This window comes from Scyliorhinus torazame, chromosome 14, assembly GCF_047496885.1.
Source record: "Scyliorhinus torazame isolate Kashiwa2021f chromosome 14, sScyTor2.1, whole genome shotgun sequence".
Classification (NCBI taxonomy): domain Eukaryota; kingdom Metazoa; phylum Chordata; class Chondrichthyes; order Carcharhiniformes; family Scyliorhinidae; genus Scyliorhinus; species Scyliorhinus torazame.
Window position 1 is genome coordinate 115,257,244 of NC_092720.1, and position 26,053 is coordinate 115,283,296.

At 44.3% G+C, this 26,053-nt stretch overlaps 2 protein-coding genes across 4 annotated transcripts in view; one reads left to right on the plus strand and one right to left on the minus strand.

The window, feature by feature from the left end:
- The first annotated feature begins 1,687 nt into the window (after positions 1-1,687).
- LOC140389347 (putative potassium channel regulatory protein) lies at positions 1,688-8,196 on the plus strand. Its single transcript, XM_072473513.1, has 2 exons — positions 1,688-2,374; positions 7,194-8,196. The coding sequence occupies exons 1-2, from the start codon at positions 1,806-1,808 to the stop codon at positions 7,360-7,362; spliced, it is 738 nt and encodes a 245-aa protein (XP_072329614.1). The 5' UTR covers positions 1,688-1,805; the 3' UTR covers positions 7,363-8,196.
- A 4,651-nt stretch (positions 8,197-12,847) lies between these two features.
- The window catches only part of uggt1 (UDP-glucose glycoprotein glucosyltransferase 1), a 220,278-nt gene continuing 207,072 nt past the window's right edge, over positions 12,848-26,053 (minus strand). For all 3 annotated transcript variants that reach the window (XM_072474685.1, XM_072474684.1, XM_072474683.1), the window contains 2 exons: positions 23,463-23,628; positions 12,848-17,311 (listed from right to left, as the gene is read on the minus strand). In XM_072474685.1, coding sequence (XP_072330786.1) covers positions 17,286-17,311; positions 23,463-23,628 — 192 coding nt within the window. In that variant the 3' untranslated portion in view covers positions 12,848-17,285. The remainder of the gene's footprint in view (positions 17,312-23,462; positions 23,629-26,053) is intronic.

Below are 26,053 nucleotides of genomic sequence, written 5' to 3' on the forward strand. Positions count from 1 at the left end.
CGCTTTAGATATTTGAGAGTGCTGGTGGCCCGGAATTGGCTGGACTGCGGAAGTTCAATTTCACTAGCTTGGTGGGGTGGGTGAAGACTGACTTACTGAGGTGGGACTATCGCCCTCTGTCATTGGTGGGCCGGGTGCAGGTAGTAAAGATGAATGTTTTGACGCAATTCTTGTTCTTGTTTCACTGCCTGCCGTTTTTTTGTCCAAATTTATTTCCGGGGGGTTGGGTAGGCTGATCTCTTTGCTTGTTTGGGTGGAGAAGATGGCTAAGATTTGGAAGGTGATGCTGCAGAGGGGACAGCATGTGGGTGGGGGGTGGTGGGGGCGCTAGGCTGCTCAAATTTGGGGGGGCGAATGCAGAGAGGATTCAGGGATGGAAATTTGAGGTCGGGGCTTTGTTGGTGAGGATGGAGGCGGGCTCTTGCAGGGGTGAGGATGGAGGCGGGCTCTTGCAGGGGTCGGGGGCACGGGCGCGGGCAATAGCACCACTCCCAATGGCCTCAGGGAAATAATCGGTGAGTCCAGTGGTGGTGGCCACACTGATGATCTAGAAGCAGTTCAGGCAGCATTTTAAGCTGGGAATTGGGTCGAGGCATGGGTGCTGATTATGGGGAATCACGGGTTCAAGCTGGGGAGGATGGATGCAAGTTCCGGGAATGGGAAGAGAGGGGGATCAAGGAAAGGAAGGATGTATTTCTGGGATGGCAATTTGTGAGTCTGGCAGAGGAGGGCGAGAAGTTTGGGCTGGTGAAGGGTGAAACTTTCAGGTGTATGCGACTTTGCGAGAAGGTCTTCCCTACCTTCCCAATAGTGCCTGCCTTCTTGTTGCTGGAGGCGGTGCTGTGGGTAAGGGGGGGGGGGGGTTGGAGAGGGGTTGTCTCGGTGCTTTACAGGAGGATTTTGATGGAGTGGGGTGTCCATCAAGGGGGTTAAGGCAAAGTGGGAGGAAGGGTTGGGGGCGGCACTGGAGGAGGAATTGTGGTGTGAGGCCCTACGGAGGGTAAATGCCTCGGCTTTGTGCCTGAGGCTGGAGCTGATGCAGCTGAAAGTAGTGTAAAGGGCGCACCTCACAAAATCTCAACTGTTCGAAGGTTTGGTGGGTTAAGGGGTTGTGGGATTGTTGTAAACTGTAAAAATGTTGAAAATTTGTGGAATAAAAATACTTCAAAAAATATTTAAGTATCAGAACATCACACCTATGTGCCCAATTCTATTGGTCCCATCCCTGCAGTGGGCAGCACCATTACTCCATTTAAAAGTCAATGTTGTGCCCATTTTACTGCCAACCAGGCCTCAAGGGTCATGCCCTATCAGAGGTCACAAATGGAAGATTGAATGTTCGTCTGCCAACTGGCTTTCACAATGATTCCATTGATCACTGTATTGGCCACTTCAACAGTTGATTAACCACATGCCCTCTGCTTTCCCCAACTGCTGAAGCTGAGTAAGACACTTGCAAATAGCAATGCCAGAAATCCACGTGAAGCCCGAATGAGTGTTCCAATGTGATCACAACACAGTCCAGAGTTTCCGTTAAGAGTTCCCATGCCACCCTGAACAAAACCAGCCAGTTTACCTGGGGCGTTTGTCACTGCTTCTGCTTTGCTTCTTAGCAACTAAGTAGCAGCAACATTTCAAGAGAAAAACAATGTCGTGATCCAGAAGCGCTCATTTTAATTGTTCCTGCTCCTTATTTATCAAGAATCTCAGAACGTTTAGTTTTCCGACTGGGAAGGAATTTGTTTGGTTCATAAGGCCAGGACTTTTGCCTTCAACACCTGATTCTCTGCATATTCCCATAGGAAATGGATGAGGAAAATCAGCCCTTAAAGCTAAATGTTGGAGGAATGATTTTTGAGACACTTCTCGACACTCTTACCAAGGTTCCGAGCAGCAAGCTCAGCAGGATTCTCACTGGATCAGAGCCCTCCGTACAACAGATAGGACCCAGGGAGTACTTCATTGACAGGGACGGATCTTTATTTGGTTACATCTTAGACTTCCTCAGGACATCTGAGTTACTGTTGCCCGGCGACTTCCGCGACTATGACTCGCTGGCAAAGGAGTTTGAGTTCTATGAACTGGATCCGGTGTTGTGCACACTGGAGACGGTGCAGAGGAAAAATAAATCAGAGATTCTGGAGGTACGCTACATTCGAAAGAGGACGGGAGCCTTTTTCAGAGTCTTTGGATCGTCAGTGGAAACAGTTCTTGCACTTTCCAGTCAGATAACATTGCATGTAGAGAAAGCGAGCTTCAGTCCACAGGCTTCCATTGAGAAAAAGAAACCTACCTCTGCCCAGATCCTTTCATTCCATGATCTGGTTTTCAAATGTGGAGCTAAGAACTATGTGAACGGAGGGCAGGTCAATATGTAAGTACCAGATTCAAAATAATAATTTACATGTTAGTTTCAAGGCAAAGGTCAAGAACTTAATTTCAAAAGGCACCCGGTATATCAATAATATACTGCATGTTACAAATAAGCTTTCTGCACATGATTTCCAATAAATGGTTACATTTCCCTTTCAATGACTAGAACACCTCGTTCATTTATGGGAATGTACAGCTTTAAATTGTGATTTCAGCAAAACATTTGTCCCAGCACACTCAGCGGTGATCAACACATTTGAGGCGCTCCGCCGGGTGAGGGGCTGGCTCCTGGGCGACAAGGGTTCCCCGCTGCGGTCGTAGCTGATGATGTCTCTCCAGGCGCCTCAGACCAATGCGGAGAATTGCAATAACGACTCCCAGACAGCAACCAAGGCCGTCATTCAAATGGTGTATCAGCGTGCTGAAGGGGCGGTTCAGGTGCCTGGACCGTTAGGGCCCACCAATGTAGCTCTGGGAGGGTTTCCCGCATCGAGGTGACCTGCTGCGTCCTCCGCACGCAGAGGGGTGACATGCTGGAGGAGGAGGTGCAGTAATGCATGCCTCGTCCGACGGTGAATATGTGGAGGTGGGCCAGGATGGGCAGGACATGGAGCCCGGACAAGCACAGGAGGCTGCATGATGTGCACGCCAGGGCCGCCGCGCAAGGGGCAACTTGATCGCCTCCAGGATCGCCGACGAGGGGGGGCCTGGCCACCGGCATTTTACATGTCCCGTTCCACCCCAACATAACCCCCCCCCCCCAAAAAAAAAGGCCCCACTCCGCCCTCCCTGCACCACAACCCTACCCCCCCCCCCCCTCCCCTCCCCGAGTGGCCCACCAGTTACACCACAAGATGTTGGCCCCGGGTCGCCAGCACCAGCGGTTCTGGTCCATGGGGCGAAGGACGATGACAACCCGCTCTGCTATGAGCTTTGGTGCTCCGAAACGTCTGACGTCAGACTCCCTCCCTTATGTCACATACCACTGTCTGCCTGAGTGAATACTGCAGGTCTGCTAGCCATTCCATCACATGGGTCCACAATCCTTCTGGGAGGGGGGGCAGGGGGTGTGTAAAGGGCTGGGGTCTGCGGTTTTGGGCAGGGGGTGGGGTCCATGGTGGGGGGGGGGGGAGGGGTTGGTGAGCGATGATGGGTCTTGCACCGTAAAGGCCCTACCAAATGGCAGCCCCGCATCTCTGGCCCAGGTCCGTGCCACCTCCAAGGGCAGCAACAGGGGGTACCCCCGACTGCCGTGGAGGCCCTGGCCCGTGCTGTCTGCCAACACCCGCACCCCACAGCATCAGCCCACACCTCCCCGCTGGGTTGTTTGTGAGGGTGCTGGCCTCAGGGGGAGTGGGTGCTGAGGGTGTGGGGTGGTGGCGTGAGGGAAGGAGGTGGTGACTCACCCAGGCCACCCTGAGGTCGTGCAGCCTTTTCTGGCGCTATTGCCCGGTTCTTGCGATGGGGCACATGGCGCTCATGGCCTCTGCCATCTGTGCCCAGGCCCAGTTGGCAGCCGCCTTCCCACCCTGGGGAACAGGGTGTCCCATCTCTTCTCCATGGCATCCAGCAATATCTCCAGCTCTGCAACTGCAAATCGCGGGACTGCTGTTTGGGGTGGCATCTTCTAGGCTGGAATGAGAGTGTGGGGAGTGCAATGCATATATGCAGTTCCAGCTTGTCAGGTCCTCCAGTGCTAATCCCGACGCCAGCGAATCCGATGCTGGTGTGAGGTGGAATTACATTAACTCCATGTGGTGCGGGGCAGGCTCATTAGCATGTCCTGAATTGCTCTGGGACCGGCGCAGCCATAGAACACCCGCCATTCAGTCCCAGCGTCAGCACTTAGTCTCTCAAGCGGAGAATCAAGTCTATTGTGTTTACAACTCTGAAACAATTCATTTGGCTCAACAAATCTACCTTGGTGTTTATGCTCAGCACCAGCTTCCTCCTACCCTACTTTCTTCATACCCTTCTATCCCTTTCATTAATCTATGATATTCACCTCAACCATTCCATACAAGTTCCACATTCCACTCTCTGCGTGGTTTTTTCTGAATTCCTTTGTGAGTTTATTAGCAACTATCTTATAATTTATGGCCCCCGCTAATTTTGGACTCGCTCACGGAGTGAGGCACGGTGGCACAGTGGTTAACCTGGGTTCAATTCTGGCGTTGGGTGACTATGTGGAGTTTGTACTTTCTCCCCGTGTCAGCGTGGGTTTCCTCCGGGTGCTCCGGTTTCCTCCCACAGTCCAAAGATGTGTGGGTTAGGTGAATTGGCTAAGCTAAATTGCCCCTTAAGTGTCCAAAGATGTGGTCAGGTGGGGTCACGGGCAGAGGGCGGGGGGGCCGAGGTAGGGTGTTCTTTCAGATGGTCGGTGCAGACTCAATGGGCTGAATGCCCTCCTTCTGCACTGTCGGAATTCTATGCCTAAGTGGAAAATGCCTAGAAATTCATAATTGTAAAGACTGCTATCAGGTTACCTCTCTGTCTTATCTTTTCTAGAGAGAAGAGTACCTGTTTTCTTCGGTTTCTGTGATCACTTTCATAAATCTTCATTGCATCTTCTCCAGTGACCCTACATTATTTTTTGTAACTTGGAGTTGAGAACTATCCAGAATACTCAAGTGTGATATAACCAAGTTGTATATACAGGTTACACATACAAGATTAACATAATCTTTCTGCTTTTGAATTCTATTCGCTTTGGAATTAACTGCAGTTTTTGTGTGCATTTGTTACGGCCTTTTAAATCTGCATTTCTAATTATGATTGATGAATCCATACCCTTCGTTTCCTCTTCCCCTCTGCCCAGTTTAGCTTTTTCTTTCAAAGGAGTACCTGGCCTTCTTATTCCTCTAACAAAAATGCTTCACTTCACACGTCTTTATACTTTAATTAATTTGCGATTCACATATATATTCTGAAAATTTGTTAACACCTTCTTTGATTTTGTCAGTCTTCTTTGAGATTAACTGTAATCTGCAATTAGATTTTGTCTGCAAATGTTAATTTAGAACTCTGATTCCAGAGTATAAATCGTTTATACAAATTTTTATTTATTTTTATAGAATCCCTACAGTGCAGGAGGCCATTCGGCCCATTCGAGTCTGCAACAACCCTCTTGAGCACCTTGCCTGGGCCCTCTCTCCCTCCCTATCCCCCGAACCTCACGCATTGGTCATGGCCAATCCACCTAACCTGAACATCTTTGGTGAACGACAGTGGTCCCAACATTGATCCCTGTGGAATACCAGGTCACATTCTGTCAGTCTGAGTAACTATTTATCCCCTGTTCTCCAAGCTATTATGTTGTCCAATTTTCCACTGATCTCGACTCCACACGCTCTGACCTTAGTCATGTGGCTACTATCACCATATCAAAGATCTTTTGAAAATTCAAGTTTAACCATTGCTTTGTTACCCTGGTCTACTCTTTCTGCTATTGCTTCACATTTATCAATACGATAGACCAAGCATGACCATCCATGCTGATATCTCTTTGTTTTACATTTATGTCATCAAGCTGTTTTCCAGTACGTAATTGAGTAAATTTGATCTTTCCTACCATTGATGTAAAGCTAACTAACTGGTCTATAGTTTCCTGGATACGTTCGATCTATTTTGAATGTAAAAATAACAGCACTCTGACAGTCCTCTGGCTCTATTTCCTTTCCTATGATGTACAAATGGTCTGTGCTAACTTAGGCATTCACAGCAAATGCCATGTTGGGGACAGTAAGGTTGGCCTCCGTGCAGGTGAACCGCATTGTTATCCTCGAACACAGACTTTTAAGCATAGCGAATGACAATAGGAGCAATGTGAAGGGAGGAACGCAGATAAAATTGACAAGGAGTAAAACGGAAAGCAAGTTATATAGAATTGAAAGGCTTTTTGATTCCCTATATCCTTGGTTGCTAAACAATGCAAATCAGCAATCTATTGTTATCGGTAAACTAGAATTTCAAAGAACTTCTCGATAATCCTCAAGAGGAGAATCCATGGGGCAGATTATTGACAGTAATTTTAGCACATTATATTGGTGTGTACATAGAACATAGAAAATACAGCACACTTCGGCCCACTTTTTTCCTAGATTAAGAACAAATTAATCTACACCCCATCATTCTACCGTAATCCATGTACCTATCCAATAGCCGCTTGAAGGTCCCTAATGTTTCCGACTCAACTACTTCCACAGGCAGTGCATTCCATGACCCCACTACTCTCTGGGTAAAGAACCTACCTCTGACATCCCCCCTATATCTTCTACAATTCACCTTAAGTTTATGTCCCCTTGTAATGGTTTGTTCTACCCAGGGAAAAAGTCTCTGTCTATTCCCCAGATCATCTTGTAAACCTGTGTCAAGTCTCCCCTCATCCTTCTCCGTTCGAATGAGAAAAGGCCTAGCACCCTCAACCTTGCCTCGTAAGACCTACTCTCCATTCCAGGCAACATCCTGGTAAATCTCCTTTGCACCTTTTCCAAAGCTTCCACATCCTTCCTAAAATGAGGCGACCAGAACTGCACAGTACTCCAAATGTGGCCTTACCAAGGTTTTGACCAGCTGCATCATCACCTCACAGCTCTTAAATTCAATCCCTCTGCTAATGAATGCTAGCAGAGGCCTTCTGCACAGCTCTATCCACTTGAGTGGCAACTTTCAAAGATCTATGAACATAGACCCCAAGATCTGTCTGCTCCTCCACATTGTCAAAATCAATCACATTGTCCATCCTCCACATTGTCAAAATCACATCTCACAAAATCAATTTTTTAAAAGATGGTTTTAATTTTACCTCTTCTATTCCTCAGATATGTGCAAATAGCTCCAGAGGACAGAAAAATTCTTCTGGGCTTCAATGTATTGGGAATTCTTCTTGACTATCTGACAAAGATTGGATTTTGTCTGCAGAATACTCGGGCAATACACCAACAGGAGGACACAGTGGACTGCTATACGTTCAAACGCAATATGAAGTAAACCTCCATAAGACACAAGCATCACATAAGTGTGATCAGTGTTCAACAGTAACATGAGAGATTTGGGCAATTAAGTGCGTGTCTTTATTATAAACAGCTGATCACATCAGACAGTTGGCACACATATAACAAAATCCCCACTGACTAAATGGAGCAATTGTTTTATTTCAGTGATAAGTGCTGGGAGATGGTGCCTTGTGAGTTCATTTGACTGATAATGCTTTAAAACTAACCCAATATGATTGTGAATCACAGCAAAGATAACATGACAGAAAACAATGCCAGTGGCATGGTAATCCAGACCCTGCATGGTGTTATAACTACTGTATGGAGGGGTCCACAAAGGTTTTTGAGGAAGTGGTGGACTTCATCTTCATGGTAAGGACAGTCCAGAAAGATATATTTCAAGCTTGGTAAACATGTCAATAGGAAGTGCAAGATTAAACCCACCATTTAGTTCCTTATTTGAAATTTTACCGCAATATAGAACCAACTAGGATTATATTGATACATAAAAGTTCAGCCTATGTACAGTTTTTGAGATTTATATTTCAGTTTGATTTCCCAAATTATCTAGAAGCATTCGCAATCCTTTTGTTCAAGGCCCCATCCGGTGTTATGAAAAATTTCATGAACCGTTGTAACACAGGGATTCAGTCTGGATAAAAATTAATTAAACCTATATATATTTGTTAGTTTTGTTTTACTTAACATAAAACATGTTGCTTGTGCTGAGTAACGACTCTGTTAAGACGTGGAGGTATCCTTGATGAGCTCACATGCCTGTCATGCTTAATGTTCATCCTTACTCTATTATGCTGGAGTTAATACTGTTAGAAACCATAGAATTCCTGCGGTACAGAAGGAGGCCATTTGATCCACCAAGTCTGCACCCACCCTCCAAAAGAGCACTCTACCTAGGCCCATTCCCCTGCCCTATCTCCGTAACCCTGTGCATTGATCATGGTCAATCCACCTAACTGCAGTCAGTAGAGCTACAATGAAATTGGTAGACTGGCATTGAGGGAAGACTTTCGCCGAGGTTAATAGTCATATTAAGGTTGGTAGACTGACACTGATTTTGGTAGTTATACTTCAGTTAATAAACAGCTGTTTGGTAAACTGTTACTGAGCTTGGGAGTGAGATTGGTAAAATGTCACAAGAGATGGAATGCTGATGAGAGATGGTGGTGACAGCATTGACAGCTCTTGCTTCTCCTTTTGCTCATTACTAACAAATCAATATGTACACTGCAACTGGATGCCATTTCCTTGACAATAAGGTGGACCCACGATGATCTCCTTCTGGGGCTAAGTGTCGGTTTCTGATTCCTCACATCCTGTGCGAGGCCAGGGATTAAAATGATAGTGTTGGCATCGATTGGTAAGTCAGGACTGGAAGGTATAATTGTACGCCTGAGACTCTGTAAGCTTTGAGAATCAGCATAAGTCAACCTGAAATTCACTGTATGTTGAAGACAGCAAGCTAGTGGAGGACACCCCAACCCTGAAAGTTTCTTGTGGATCCTTGATCAGGGTCTGCAAAAGGCTGTTCACCTGATCGATACTCTTGCGATCTTTACTATTGAGAAATCATTGAGAAAGGCACGGGTTGTAGGCCAAAGTCAGAATGATTTTTGATCTTCAAAGGAGTTGAGGGTTATGGGGCAGAAAAATGCACCGAAGGTTACAACAGATCAGCCATTTAACTACTATCTAACTCAATAGGTTAGACACTGGTTACAGCACATAAGGAAGACATTTGGCCCATTGAGCCAGTGCCAGTTGTCCATAATGTAAGAGAGGTTAATGTGGAATGTGTCAGTAGACAGTCTACTTCATCAGTAATGTAAAATCACATGATAACAGTATACTGAGAGATCATTCTATGTGAATCCTCACACTATAAGCCTTGTACTGTACAGAGTTTGAATGTTCAAAAAGAGGTAGAGTTTATCAACAGTTGTGCCTCCATCAATCTGTACCAATCCTAACAAAGGACAGCCTCAATGATAACATTGAGACAACAGAAAAGATGATGGAAAAAGCACCAAGTAAAGAGCCCAGCAACTGGAAGAATTAGAGAAATGACCTGCAGGATAAGAACAGTGCAGGGAAAATACCAACAGAACTCAAAGAAAGGTTAGAATGAAGAAACCCGCACATTTGCCAGAGTGCTTTGGTCATGTGGAAGCCTGGATCAATTTGTGTAGTGACAGAACTGGCGTAAGTTTACAAGTACAGAACTGTTTGGGGACTAGCAGAAAAGGTTAGCAAAGAACAGATCCTATCCTTCTCTATGCCATAACAGTAGTGCAGATGGCATAATAATCAGAAGGGGCAAAACAAGATGGTTATGCAGAAGCTTTTGATACCATATTTCAGCCTTAGAAGGAATACATCATAGAAAGGATGAAGTTCAATAGACATAGCCAAAGGCTGGGAGAGCGCATAGATTCTTTCATTAGCAATTTATATCAACTAGCTGAGAAAGGTGAATATGGAGCCCTGAAACACCAATTAATCGGGAATGCATTGTTTTAGGAATTTTAGAAGAGACTTTATCAGATTTTCTGCAGTCAAGGGAGGATTTAATGCTACCAAAGGCCGTGCAGTTAACCAGTCAGGCAGAAGTAAAGCAAAATTGTGTCCATTCGAAGTGATAGATTTCTGGAGAAAACTGACTGACACACTGCACTTTTTAGAACACAAGTAGCAGTCACCTACTTAAGAACAGGGAGAGATTGAAGAGGGCCAGGTAGCCGTCATTACTCAGTGTTCTTGCTGTTGCAGGAAAAAGTTGCAGACCCTATAATGCCCCAGCAAAAATGTAAAGCGCTATTATTTCACAGGATCTGGGTGTTACTGGCTAGGTCAACAGTTTTATTGTCCATCCCTGATTGCCCTTGTTAAGGTGGTGGCAAGCCACCTTCCTGAACCACTGTAGCCCATGTGGTGTAGATAATCCCACAATGCTGTTGGGGAGGGAGTTCCAGGACCTTGACCTAGTGACAGTGAAGGAATAGTGATATAGTTCCAAACCAGGATGAGTGAATAGGCAGGGAACTTGCAGGTGGTGGTGTCCGCATACATCTACTGGCCATCTCCTTACTGGTAGATTGTAATTTTGGACAGTGCTGTTGAAAGAGCCGTGAGTTACTGTGCTGTCTCTTATAGATGGTATACACTGCTGCCACTGCGCATGGGTGGTGGAGGGAGTGGATGTTGAAGGTGGTGGATGGGTACCAATCAAGTGAGCTGTTTTGTCCTGAATTATGTTGGCTTCTTGAGTATTGTAGGTGCTGTACTTATCCAGGCAAATTGAGAGTATTCCATCACACTCCTGGCTTGTGCCTTAGACAAGCTTGGAGTCAGGAGGTGAGTTTCCATTGAAGAGAGGAGGGGACATTTTAAATCTGTACACCAGAGCAAAGAGCAGAAATTTAAGGAGCAACCAATTAAAACATGTAGCTTACAAGAAATTGAAGATGAAAAAGCCAAAGTGCCATTCTTGGGAGAAATTGGGATTTAATGGGAACTATTTCAGCAACAGACAAAACTTTATATGTGATCTAAAAGCAAGAGTTTTTCACTGTGAAACTGAAAAGTTTACATAGACATATAACTTGTCGATAAAGTAGATGAGTTGAGAAGCCAAGAAAAGCTGGCAGAATTCAGAACAGAATTTCCAAAATTATTCAGATGTCTTCAGGAGATTGAAACAAGTTCTGCGAAGTAGGAGCAACAGAACCGAATGGGACTGTGGGAAAACCTTAAAAACCAGGCAGAAGATCTCCCCTGAATGGCAGCTGAAGGAACCACAAGTTCATTACCTGGAAGGGCAACTTGCATCAAGAAAGAAATGAATGGACAAACTTGACCAAGGAAAACAACAAATTACAGTACACACATTGGCATGCATTCCTGCTGAAAAGCCTGAAGACATAAATTTTTTCGATGATGTGGAATCCAATCCCTCATTGACAAGATTACTGCCAACAATAACACAGGCTAATAAAATTCAAAAGGCTCAAAAAGCATATGTAGAATGTGCTAAATTTTAGAATTATGCATCAATGGATGGCCAGAGCATGTTCCAAATAATAGTTAATCTTGTCCTTATGCGACAGCTATACCTGGACCTTCTATTGGAAGTGATTTGATAGCAATCAGGAATTAAGTCAAAACAATTTCACCTCCTTAATCTCGGAGAATTAGTCCAACTGTTGCACACCATCATCACCCCATTTCAAATTGGTTAACTCGCTTTGGTCTCTTCTGGGTCTGTCTCAGATACTTGGACATTCTGACTTCTTGGTGTACCCGATCAGGCGCCAGAATGTGGCAACTAGGGGCTTTTCACAGTAACTTCATTGCAGTGTTAATGCAAGCCTACTTGTGACAATAAAGATTATCAGTTATGTAAAGTAAAAGCCAATAGTTTTTATATTCATCCACTAATCTTAAAACAATCCAGTGCTCATTTTAACAACTGGTGCTTTTATTTGTCCCAAAATACTAACCATTGTCAAATGTTGTTAGTCTAAGTTGTTTAAGATCCTCAGCGATTTTGAACCACAGCTAAAGACAGAGCAAAATCTTATAACTGTGTGCAGTGTGTCTAAAGGCCCCTCTGCCCGGTGTATTTTTGGCAGGAGCACTTAAAATATGATGGGTAGGTAGGCCACTGACCTTCAGCCCATTCCTGGCTTGGTCTTCATTATATGGGGTGTGTGTAAGATGTCCACTAGCAGGCCCACCTACCCTTAGACCTAATGAGGCCCTTAAGTGGCCTATTATTGACCACTTATAACTCTCAATTCGCTTTCACTGCCATAATACATTAGGCAATGAAAGATGGGCGAGAGTGGGGAAAGCCATTTTTTCAATAAAAAGCTGGTGAAACTGTGGGAAAGAAGGGAGTTCTTTCTTCAGGGCGTGTTCTGTTCTCATACGCAGACACATGCAAATCTTACTTGACTCCAATACTCAGCCCTCTCCTGAGGGTGCCTGATCCCTCCCCACCCAAAAACCCTGGACTCACCTTTGTGGAGATGCCAGCAGTGGCTACCACTGAGCTTTGGTGCTGCTAGGACAGCAAGAGCTGATGGCCAGTCAGAACAGCCAGCAGCTCTCGAGGGTGGGACTTGCATGTATTGAAGGTTCCACTTTCAGGTTGTTAAGGCCACCTACATTGTAATATTTCTGCAGGGCAGCCTCATTTAGTTGGGTCAGTTTGTGACAGATCTTTCTAATGGACTGGCTAACAATATGTTCCCCCCACTCACTGTAAAGTTCAGCTGTGTTAATATTGATACAGCTACCCCCAACACGTCGTCATGAAATCCAGATGTAAATTTTAGCTTCTATTAGTGAAGTGACCTACGTAAAATGCAGTAAAAGTCTTGCAAATAAAAAAATCATACCGAAAGCTGTCACAAACTTTGTTTACCACTGTAATTTGAGAGAGATTCTACAATAAATCATTTGGCAGCTTCACTGTTTTATTGTCATTTTGGGTAGAAAGAACATTTGAACCTCCACAACTTTGGAAAATAATTTCCGACATTATAAACAGGTCACATGAAAACCAAAGTATAGTTGCTTTCCTTTTAGCAACGGAAATATGGCCCCTGCTTAAGGCAGCAGGGTACTCTCCAAACCATAAAATTGTATTTTGAATTTCCAGACTGTACAATACATATTTGACAGTGGCTTTTGAAACATTCCTCAATGGACTGCAACTGAGATCTATACAAAATACAGTTAATTCCTGTGTGCCAGATTTGAACCAGATTTTGCTCACACTTTGATGCAACTGCAAGAGGTCCATTAATAATGCAAATAATGAAGCACAAGAAAGAGCAAATGGTAAAATAGCAAGAAAATCCATTAAGAGTTCATATTACGGAACAATCAAAATGAAGTGGCAATAAATCCCTTTAATATCAATAAATGCTATGACTGCTGAGCAAAATGCTCTAACGGCTCTTGTGCTTTCTTTAGTTATTTTTTCCCCCATATCTTCCAAGCTTGCGGGTTAGTGTGCCTGTCACTGCAACTTACACTCTGCTTGAAACCTCTGCAATGTTGGCAATTAATATTTAAAGATGCTACTCATTCCATCAAATTGGTCCTTTTATTATTTCAACACACCAGTGATCTCTCCCAACACCGCTGATTTAAAAAGTGCAACACCCAAATATCCGCCCCCCCCCCCCCCCCCCCCCCCGAGATTGGTTTTAAATTTATTTTCACCAGTTTAAATTTATGCCCTTTTGTTTTACTGGCCATGGTGGTCTCAAAGCCATATTGAGGGTGCATCTCATGTCAAAGTATGCCATTTTATAAATTAGTGAGATTCCGTTATTCATAATTCTCTCTAGACCTTGGAGTTTAAGCACCTCGCATCTTTTCCTCATTGCTCATCCACTTTGCATTTGGGATCATTATTTCTGTTCCTCGAACCTTCTCAAATGCACGTTACTTCTGACATGTGGTGAAAAGTATTGCACAATATGCCATTTATATAGTTTGCTTTAACATGAGCAGTTATGATCTTCCTTCATCGCCCTAGATCAGCAGTGTGGTTTCATGATAACAAATGGGGCTTGAAATACAATTTCATTCTTTCAAACCTTTTGAGTAGCCGGCATCGGAATTGAAACTGCAAGGTCAACAGGCTCACTGCCAACAATTGAAATGAGGAAAAAAAATCTTTATTAAAGAAAATATCACACACATCTAAAATACAATGGATCCACTGAACTAATGTGTATGTTTAAACGTGTGTGTTAATCCAAGTGCCTGGACTTCATAATACCTTTTCTGTGTTTTTAAAAACAAGAAACAAAGACAACAGGGACAAGCTATTGAGGAATTTATAGTGACAGAAGTAAAATGCATATGAATTTATCTGAAATGATTATCACTGTAAACCATTTCAGGGCATACTTAAGCACTTTAGGATTTAACTAAGACTTCTCACCGGTGACAAGAGGAAGGAAAATTTAGAAAAATACTTTCACTGAACAGCAGTGGGTCTGTGAGCAGGAAGGGCTGATAGTACAGGCTTCCATATAACTGGAAGGTGAGTATTTTAGATATGACAAAAGGCAAGGGTGCATGAAGTTTCTAATTGCATTGTGAGTTTACAGTCCCAGTGTCTCATACTGTTTGGATTAAAAGAAACAAATCCAAAATGTTTTTTTGCCATGAAAGAGAAACAATTTGATTTGTATTTCACATGTCAAATCTTGCAATCATACAAAATATTGAAACTGTTGGTTCAAATTGAAAATTCAGAATCATAAATACACTAAGGTTCACATTCCAGCTATAGAATGCAGAAAGGGTAACAGGAAAGTAGCATTTAAACTTGGCTACTTACTAATTAATACAGCATCTCAAACTTCAGAAAATTCTAGGCTGCGACTGAATCATCTTTCCATTAAAACTAGAGTGTGAGCACTTACTTGAACTTTTGAGCTGAGTCAATTTTTAGTTTGTTTCAAATCCAGTCCACATGGACCCACCAGTCGGGGTTTCATATTTCACACACTTCATAATGATAACGTTTCAAATGTTTCCCCTTTTAACAAACTTAATAAGGTAACTACACCATGTGGACAAACCATTACTGCACAGCAGTGTAACATTATTAGTTCTTACGTGCACCTCTTTCCATGAATTAGAAAGCCCAGTTGGTTCTACTTAAGGCTGAATTGTGGATGGTTTAATATTGCAGACTCACATCCAATTGGAACTAGATCCAGTTTTCTAATCGTTATATTCAGGCAACAGACAAAGGTGATGTCCATTCACTCAGCTTAGGTTGAGGGGCAAACTTTGCTCCCTAGGAGTGAAAGCAATGTAACAGTTTGCAGGTGGCATCAAGTCACTATTTTGGACATATAGTTCAGATCTGGTAAGCACACAGCTGAATTGCTAAATGTCAGCAAGTTCTTGGAAGTTAGTTGTGTGCTCATTCCCTATCTTCTCAAATTCTGGGCTCTTATATTCTGTCTGCAATATGCCAAAGACTTCTTCCCTTTCAACAGACAGAAAAAAAATCACAACAGGCAAAGCAGAGTGCAAATAATATTGAACAAAAAAGTTTTTTCTGTGACAACCGACACCACATCAGGTGATTAAGGAATGGTTAACATTTTCCATCAGAGCTGGTTGTGAGTTTACAGTTCAGCTTTGTGTATTTCTTGCATCAGAAATTTCCAAACTGCATTGAAGCAGAATTAAGCAAAATGCATCTGAAGCAGTAAGTCACAGCATGGTCACGGTCATGGTGAATAGTTCATGTTCTAATATTATAATGAGATTAAAGGAAAATAATCAGCTTAAGAAATTTCTACACATTTGGTGTAAGTCTGAAATTATGTGTAAAAATTGCTAGCTCTGATATCTTAACTAACTTCTGATGATAGAGTGGTGCAACAGTGAAGAATTTCTTCCCATACAAGTCTGCTGCATGCACAGCAATCTTCGACCGACTGGGGTGTTCAACCTATAATCAGCAATAATACAAAGAGTTGTACACTTGCAAATCACTTCAGGCATCAAGACCAATAAAGGACTCTTCCCCCAAATACACTGCTATTGGGCAGGAACAATACAAGTAAATCTAAATGAAAGTCGTCCCAAGTCCCAGAGAACCATGGGCTACTCTCCCTCTGAGAAAGAGCTGACTGATGGTGATTTAACTTGAGGGTCACCACTCCTCAGGCGACGGGCAAGGTTGAGAAGGCAGGGCCTTCATGAATAACCTCAGCCGTATGGGAATTGAACTTGTGTTGCTGGCATCATTCCGCAGAATGAACAAGCTGCCTAGCCAACTAAGCTAACTGACTCCCAAATAGCTATGAATACAAGCATGTATGCGTCAGAAGAGTGGAGATTGTTTTTAGACACTATTCTGTTTGCCTTTTAAGCTGAAGATATACTGTAGCTGTACAACGCAAGGGTGCATGGTGAACGGATTGTGAAGATTCGGCTGGATTTACTAGTTAAAGGCCTCAGACTGTTAGCCTGACCAAAGTGCTACTTTATGGGTCACGAAGGAATAAACAACAAATACTACATGACTAATAAGCAGTCATGTTGTTCATAGAGTAGCAGATCTTCTAGAATATTTACAGAAGACAGCATATGACCTTCATTTCTCACCCTCAAAACCAGAACTATTTTCTATAAAATAGTAATAAAAACTAATAGCTGCATATTCCACAATAAAACTTTCCAAACATAAATTAACAGATTTTGCAATTTTCTATTGATGAATACAGCATAGCAGCTGAGGCTTTTGAGTATTGCGCTGAAAATACAGACTTAAAGAATACATTCATTTCAAACAAGGATTCACCTTGGTTTGCCCTTCAGTAAACACAGAGCGAGTTTAAATCGAGAGAGGGAGAGAACACGAGCAGGGGAGTGGGAGTGAATGAGATTACATGTGTGTGTTTGAAAGAGGAATTAATCATGTATATTATTTCAAGGACAAGAATGACACATCAATACGACTGTAATTAGTAATCTAGATGAAGAATTCAGGAATCTGAAAATTAATGCATTGAAAGGTTTAGATTTTCAATTATTGGGAATTTAAATCATCCCTCTGACTTTTTCTTTCCTAAAGCCCACTGACCAACATATAGAAACCATCTGATTTTCCATGATTGTTTTTTGTCCCTGAGGTGAATACCTATTTTTGTTCCAGTGATTTTGCACCCCCATTGCTTTACCTGTCCACAGAACTGAACCCAAATTATAATACACCTTATCTGAAGAAAAAAACACAACTAACAGCACATTTTCATTCCAGTCTCTTATCTCTGTCACAATGGAGAAGATTTCACGTAGGAAAAAGGAGGAACTCCTTAAACAGAGTTAAACGGGTATCACATTCACAGCTTAAAGTTCAACATGTGGGACGTGATCTGTGAAATGAAGGAGATAGTACAGGTTAGAGATCACCAACTCACAGCACTGCGACAAAATAAAATCCACGATAATGGGTCTAGATTACACTTTTGAACTGAAATGTGTTCAATCAGGAACACCTCCTGCTTCCACCCGGACTTCTTCTTTACTACTGCTGAAATGCCAATCCAGGCTTCCATTTGACTCCAGAACTCTTCTTGCATTGTATTTATACAATGGGATATGAAATGTTAGGATATGCAAATGTACAATGCTTACATATTAGATAATAGGACTGGTAGCTTATTATGTTTTTGGCCAGGTTTTGTTTTGCTATCCCAACTATCAGTCCATATCTTACACTTGTAGATGCATCAAAATGTACATACAAGAAGCCAAAAGAGTTTACAGAAAGTTGCTTCGTTAAGTAATTGTTTGACCAGACAAAAAACAAACCAAATCCCATACCCCCTGGGACATTTTGATTTGAACTCGTGTTAAATTAACAGTTCTAACTTTTTTTACTTTAGCTTTTAAAAACTTTTCATGTTGCACATAAAACAATTTACTTTTACTCATGATGCCGTCGAGGGAGGGGGAGGCGGAGATAGTGGTGGTGATGGACGCTGAGAAAGCCTTCGATAGGGTAGAGTGGGGGTACCTGTGGGAGGTGCTGAAGAGGTTCGGGTTTGGGGAGGGGTTTGTCAGGTGGGTTAGGCTGTTGTATGAGGTCCCGATGGCGAGTGTGGCCACAAAAAGGAGGAGGTCCGAGTACTTACGGTTGCACCGAGGGGTGAGACAGGGGTGTCCCCTGTCCCCCCTGCTCTTCGCATTGGCGATTGAACCCCTGGCTATGGCACTGAGAGAGTAGAGGAACTGGAGGGGGGTGGGGAGGAGCATAGGGTGTCGCTTTATGCGGACGACCTGCTGCTGTATGTGGCGGACCCGGGGGGAGGAATGCCAGAGGTAATGAGGATCCTTAGGGAATTTGGGATACAAGCTCAATATGGGGAAGAGCGAGCTGTTCGTAGTTCAGCTAGGGGACCAGGAGAGGGGGATTGGTGAGCTCCCACTAAAAAGGGCGGAGAGGAGCTTCAGATATTTGGGGGTCCAGGTGGCCAGGAGCTGGGGGGCCCTGCATAGGCTTAATTTTCCAAGGCTAGTGGAGCAAATGGAGGAGGAGTTCAAGAGCTGGGACGCGTTGCCGGTGTCCTTGGCGGGTAGGGTGCAGTCAATCAAAATGACGGTGCTCCCAAGGTTTTTGTTCCTGTTCCAGTGCCTCCCCGTGTTTATCCCGAAGGCCTTTTTTAGGCGGGTCAACAGGAGCATAACGGGGTTTTTGTGGGCGCGAGGGACTCAGAGGGTGAAAAAGGTGTTCCTGGAGTGGAGTAGAGATAGGGGGGGCTGGCGCTGCCCAACCTCTGTGGGTACTACTGGGCCGCCAATGCGACGATGGTGCGCAAGTGGGTGATGGAGGGGGAGGGGGCTGCATGAAGGAGATAGTACAGGTTAGAGATATGGAGGGGAAGAGGCTGGAGACGGCGTCCTGTGTGGGTACGAGTCTGGGGGCGCTGGCAACGGCGCCGCTGCCGCTCTCTCCAAGGAGGTATACCATGAGCCCGGTTGTGGTGGCGGCCCTCAAAATTTGGGGGCAGTGGAGGAGGCATAGGGGGGGAAGTTGGGGCCTCGGCGTGAACCCCATTACGGGGGAACCACCGGTTCGCCCCAGGAAGAACAGGTGGAGGGTTTTCGGGGTGGCACAGGGCAGGGACACTAAGGTTGTGGACGGGAATTTCGCGAGCTTGGGTGAGCTGGAGGAGAAGTACGGGCTCCCCCCCCGGGGAACACCTTCAGGTACTTACAGGTAAGGGCGTTTGCCAGACGGCAGGTGGTGGAATTCCCGCAGCTACTGCCACACACAGTACAGGACAGGGTGCTCTCGAGGGGGGGGGGGGGGGAGTGGGGAAGATCTCGGAAACTTACCAGGTGATGCAGGAGGAGGTAGCGGCCTCGGTGGTGGAGTTGAAAGGTAAGTGGGAGGAGGAGTTGGGAGAGGAGATCGAAGAGGGGACGTGGGCAGATGCCCTAGGGAGGGTGAACTCTTGCTCTTTGTGCGCGAGGCTCAGCCTCATACAGTTTAAGGTGCTGCACAGGGCACACATGACCGGGACAAGGATGAGCCGGTTCTTTGGGGGTGAGGACAGGTGTGTTGGGTGCTCAGGGAGCCCAGCAAATCACACCCATATGTTCTGGGCATGCCCAGCGCTGGAGGAATTTTGGAAGGGCGTAGTGAGGACGGTGTCGAGGATGGTAGGATCCAGGGTCAAACCGGGCTGGGGGCGAACCGGGAGTGCAGGTGGCGAAAGAGGCCGGAATTCTGGCCTTTGCGTCCCTGGTAGCCCGGCGAAGGATTCTCCTTCAGTGGAAAGATGCGAGGCCCCCCAAGCGTGGAATCCTGGATCAGCGATATGGCAGGGTTCATTAAATTGGAGAGGGTGAAATTCGCCTTGAGAGGGTCGGTACATGGGTTCTTTAGGCGGTGGCAACCGTTCTTAGACTTTCTAGCAGAACGATAGACATTGGTCAATGGCGGCAGCAGCAGCTCGGGGGGGTGGGGGGTTTACTTTATTTTTGTTTATGTTATTTACACTGGAGGGTCTGAGGGGGTGTATACACCTGTTGTGTTAAGTTGGGGTGTTAATGTTCATTTATTATTTACGTACGGGGGGGGGGGGGGGGGGAGAAGGGGTTTGGGGGGTTGCTTTTTTAGATTGTGGTTTGTACTTAACCCTGTTGGGTTCTTTTTTCTTTCTCATTTTGTTATTGATATTTTGTGAAAACCTTTAATAAAAATTATTAAAAAAAAAAAAAACAATTTACATCAGCTCGTATTCATGCTATTAATGGGAAATTTATGTATGAAAAATCTGACATTACTATTTCCTTCTCAAAACCATCTGATGCAGACCTGGGCAACTATGGTCCACAGGAGGCTCGGACCTTGCCCAGGGTTGCAACAGACAGAGCACAGAATGTGCACCAGCCAAACACTAACCTGTGCTCAGAGGAACCTGTCGCTGCTGTTCCAGGCTCGTGCACAAGCGCAACTGTTCCTGGTGCATGGCCTATCGGCACCAAGAGTTAGTGCAAAACTAAAATGCAGATCCGACGGAGAGTTTCAAGGGAAGGAGTTCAAGGTCAACAGAAGGCAATTTGGAACTAGTCAATGATCAGAGTGTAGAATAAGCTTTTCTTGGGGATCTACTATGGTCAGGAGGTGAGCACAAGTGGAGGAGCCATGAGAGCAGCACAAGTGTGCTTTCAGGGTTACTTAAGCGGATTACTGCAGCTTTGAATTGCTTTTTCGTTTTGCAACTATATACACTGTAATTTTTTAAAAAATTAAACTTATTTTTCTCTTAGGTTTTAATATTCTTTACAAAAGGTCAAGTAAACTCTAATATAATTTTATTCCCTTTTTGTTTTATTCCCCCCTGAAGGTGCCTGGTCTGCGGAGGTCTGGTACCATGGGTGCTGGCAGTCCAGGGTTTGAACCTGGGACCTTAAGGTTTGCACTGGCAAAATAACAAATTGAAGAATACTGTCACACACTAGTTAGTTACGTAGTTAAGAAAATTCTTGCACTCTGTGTGTGCTCTGTAAATCCTCCCACTGCTACATTTAAAATGGCACCAGTGATGTGTATTTTCAATTAAGTGGGGAGATGATAAAAGCTGAGGTTGTTCTCCTTATGGCAGAGAAAGTGAAAAACAGGTTTAATAGAGGTGTTCAAAATCATCAATGGTATTGATTACATTAAAACAATGAGAAACTGATCTGGTATCAGAAGGTTCAGTAACTAGAGGGTACAGATTTATGATAAATGGTACAAAAACCACAGGGTTTAGATCTGAAGACCCAGCAAAACCTTGATCTACAATTCCACTGGTGGTTAAGGGAATGAAGTATTAAAGGGCAAATATTGATCCCTGCAGCAAGCCCCGTGCATATGACTGAAAGTTTCTGTAAGCAATCTTGGTTTAACAATTTGAGACAGGCAATTCAGTGGTGCTGTCAATTCACTTCTGAAAACTAGAGTTTAAAAAGCAGCTTCTGTTCTTGCCAAGGTACAGCTAAGGTTTTTCATAAGAAGCATGAGAATGTAATAGAAAGTTAAGAATGTGTGATTTTAGATTAGGTTATGTTTGAGAATATTGAAAATGAGAAGTACAGAGCGGGTACAGATCACTGTACTCTCCACAAGATGTGGTGACTGCCTCCGAGATGCCATTTTCTCTCTCCCCATTTCCTTGCTCTTTACTGCTATCCCTTAGTGGTTCTTGCAACACTGTATTGTCGGTCACAAGAAGCATTTTCATTGGCCTGACAAAAGCAAACTACTGCAGATACAAGAAATATGAAATGAAAACAGAAAATGCTGGGAGGTACTCAGCAGGTCAGGCAGTATCAGTGTAAACAGAAAAAAGAGTGACACCAATCCTGGATGCCACTGTAAAGAGGGTTGACCAACAGCATTGTTCACATTAAAACAAGAGGGCATGAAAAAGAGGGCCGTTTGGTTTTGTTATTGTATGTAATATACAGTTAGGATGGAATAATTACCAAAATAATAAGATTTATGTTTATTGTACAAAAATGTATCTTTATTATAATTGTTTGTTTCTTGAATGTTTATGGCCACCCCCAAAGCAAATTACATACACATATGTGGACCTCTGGCCGAAAGGTTTTCCCATTCCTGATCTACGGTACTGCTGCTAGTTCACTCTTGATCTTCTGCTTTACAGATCTATACTGCAACTGACCCTGACTGATTCAGCAAATACACTTGTTTGTTGATATTATATTATTTGCAATATTGTAGATAAAAATGATAGTTAACCCAAGTCCGATAATCCTTTGTGAATCTGGAATATCTTTCCTATGGATCAGGTTCATAGGAGAATTTTGCACTTGGGTCCGCTGCCAGCAAGAATGGCGCCATGGGCGCAAAATCTCGCAAGAATCAAGATCTCGTTTCTCGATTTTCCACGCCACTTGCCGATGACACCTCCCCCCCACCCCCCCCAAACATGCTCCCCTCTCACTGAATATTCAAACCTGGCCGACACAGTGTCACATCGGCAAGGTTTACAACAAGGTGTGTGTGTGTGTGTGTGTCCCGGGGAGGAAGAGACATTAAAGGGCACTTCATCTCTGTGGAGCCGGCCTTGCATAAACCAAACACCCTGAATTCCCTCCCACACTTTTGAAATGCATTAGAATCCAATTAAGTATAGGGAAGACATAAGTCAGTGTTTTTAAGTCCCCACTCCAATCCCCATTCCCTAGCTAACAACCCCATCTCACTCCCTGGTCTGAGATCAAGCCATCTGTTCATAAGCTGGTGTCATATTTGACCCCCAAGATCAGGTTCCAGCCTCATAGTGTAGCTTCACCAAGACCACCTTTTTCCAACACCATAACATTGCCAGACTGCTACCCCATCTCAGCTCATCAACTGCTGAAACCTGCACTGCCTTTGTTACCCCTCAAATTGACTATTCTAATGCACTCCTGGATTGTTTCCCACATTCTACCATTGGTAAACTTGAGGTCATCCAAAATTCTACTGCCAGTGTCTTAACTCGCAAAAAGTTCCATTCACACCTATGCTCAATGACCTACAGTGCTCCCAGTCAAGTCATATTTTGACCTTAACATCTTCATCCTTGTTTTTAAATTCCCCCATGGCCTTGTCTCTCCCTAGCTCTGTAATCTCCTCCAGCTGCACAACCATCCTAGATATCTAAGCTTGTCTAATTCCAGCTTCTTGACCTCGATTTTAATCACTCCAGCGCTACTGACCGAGCCTTCAGTTGCTGAAGCCCAACTCTCTGAAATATCTTTTACATTCCTGCTTCTCGACCTCGTTTTCCTCCTTTAAGACACTCCATAAACACTAATTCTTTGACCAACTTTTTGGTCATCTGACCCAATATCTCCTTTTGTTGTTCAGTGTCATTTTTTAAAATAATCCTCCTGTGAAGTGCCTTTGGATGTTTTATTATATTAAAGGTGCGATTGTGGTTGCTACACATATTCACTCTAAAGCGGGACTCACTCATTTCAAATGCCTCTTAAAAAGTGCAACAACGTTAAACTCACCCTTTGTGCTGGTTACATCTTCTTTCCTGGCAGGAGTTAATTCATTCATTTTCCCCTCTTGGAACATTCTCTGAAACTGTTTAAGCTCTTGATCATAGTCCTGCCATTCTGGAACAATTCGCACAGCTGCCTCCAGTTTGGGTTCTTTAGTCATTGGGTTATTGCACTAGAATGTAATCATTCAGACATTTGAATTTCACTAAACATTTCGATGACAATGAACAAGACTCACACATGTGAGGTGAACTTTAACTTTAACAATGAGATCAATTTTACAAAGTTGCTGAACCTGTTTTAACAAGGTGGCAACAACCAGTTTGTGCCGGTGATCTGATCATGTCATTTTTACAGGGGTCTACACTTTATCGTTATTCGTTCACGGGATGTGGGCAACGCTGGTTGGGCCAGCATTTATTGTCCATCCCCGAGGACATTTAAGAGTAAATCACATTGCTGTGGGTCTGGAGTCACATGTAGGCCAGGTAAGGACGGCAGATTTCCTTCCCTGAAGGACATTAATGAACCAGATGGTGTTTTTTACGACAATGGTTTATTTTATGACAATGGTTTTATGGTAGTCATTAGACTTTTAATTGGATTCAAATTCCACCATCTGCCCTGGTGGGATTCGAACCCAGGTCCCTCGAGCATTATCCTGGGTCTCTGGATTACTAGTCCAGTCATAATACCACGGTGCCGCTGCCTTCCCTGGATGCACAAAACAGCCACCTGGTTTAGACAATATCCCCTTTTAATATACAAATCAATTACATGGATAGAACATGATGATTGTCATTTTAGGAACGAGCTGGTCGAAGCAGGTGCTGTGCTCTGTGGGCCAGTGTTACCAGTGGTACAGCTGAAGAGGCTCTGAAAACATGGATTTTAAATTAATAAGCAGCTCAAATAGGTTATCTACCTGGACAGAGAATAATCCCATCATTATTTTAAAACATCAATTATATCGCACTTCAGGAAAGCTGTGAAGACGTTGGTGAACGTGCAGAAAAGATTCACGATAGTCCTTTCCGGAATGAGGAACTTCAGTTATGAAGTTAGATTGTGAGAAGTTGGGACTGTTTCATAGCAACATAGGACATAGGAGTGGGGGAGGCCCTCGGCCCTTTGAGCCTGCTCTGCCATTCATTATGATCATGTTGTTCATCCAACTAAATAGCCTGATCCCGCCTTCCCCCATATCCTTTGATCTTCTTCGTCCTATGTGATATTTCTAACTCCTTCTTGGAAACATACAATGTTTTGGTCTCAGCTGCTTTCTGTGGTAGCGAATTTCACTCACTTGGTGAAGAAATGTCCCCATATGTGTCATAAATGGTCTTCCCTGTATTCTTAGACCGTGACCACTGATCCCAGACTCCCCCGCCATCAGGAACATCCTTCCTGCATCTACCCTGTCTTGTCCTGTTAGAATTTTATAGGTTTCTATGAGATCGCCTTTCATTCTTCTGAACTCCAGTGAATACAATCCTAACCGATTCAATTTCTCCTCATAAGTCAGTCCTGGTAAACCTTCTCTGCACTCCCTCTGTAGCAAGATGCACTCCCTCTACATCACTCCTTGGAGAAAAGAAGGCCGAGAAGAGATTTGATAGAGGTATTCAAAATAATGAGGTGTCTACACAGAGTAAATAGAGAGAAACCGTTCTCACTCATGAAAGGATTGAGAATGAGACGGCACAAATATAAGTAACTGGCAAAAGAAGCAAAAAACAAGATGAAGAAAAAGTTTTTTAATACAGTGTGTGGTTGGGGTGTTGAATGTATTGACTGAAAGTGTGGTGTTGGTAGGTTCAATAGATGTATTCAAAAGCGAATTAGACTTATCTAAAAAGGAAGACTGCGCAGGGTTATGGGGAAGAGGCAGGTGTGAACGGTAATAGGTGAATTGCTCATTCGCAGAACCAGCATAGACACTTAATTTCCGACCGCACTCCGCTGGGTGCCTATTCCGTTGTGCCGGGGGCATCGCGGGAGGTGCCCAAAACAGGCTTTGCACCAGGCACATAACCACGTGGTAGTCACCTAACCCACAGCGCCCGTGCATCTGGATCACGTCCTCGCTGGGCGTGATCCAGGTAATGATATTTAAATGAACCATTAGACTCAGTTAAATATGCACGGCCGGGTTGAGGCCGCAGTTGTCCGGCTTCCGGAGTCACCAGCTGCACTGGCAAAGCCTCACACGGGCACCACAAGCAGAGACCAGGAAGTAGTGGCTACTCCAGGGGTCACAGAGGACATAGGAGCCACCCCTATTCCCCCCTCCTCCCTGGTGATCTCAGTGACAGTGCATTCCCCTGGCACCTGGGCAATGTTAACTTAGCACTGCCAACGTTGACTCTGCCAGTGTCAAGGGTAGTGTCCGGGGGCCAGGGGGCCAAGTTGGCACTGCCATGGATAGGGCCCAAGGGCGGGCATGCCGATGAAAGAGTGGGGGGAATGAAGGGGGCAAATGAAGGGTGATGAAGAGGGGCGCCCTGTAAGGAGGGGAGAGGCTTGAAAGGGGAGGGGGGGAACTGAAAGGGAGAGGCCCTCAGTAACCCCATAGCGGGGTATGCTCACTTGGGGAG

Bases quoted from the DNA above. Each gene is read 5' to 3' on its own strand.
- LOC140389347 (XM_072473513.1), top strand. From the start codon at position 1,806: ATGGATGAGGAAAATCAGCCCTTAAAGCTAAATGTTGGAGGAATGATT. The intron at 2,375-7,193 runs GTAAGTACCAGA...TCTATTCCTCAG, and splicing joins AACGGAGGGCAGGTCAATAT to ATATGTGCAAATAGCTCCAG.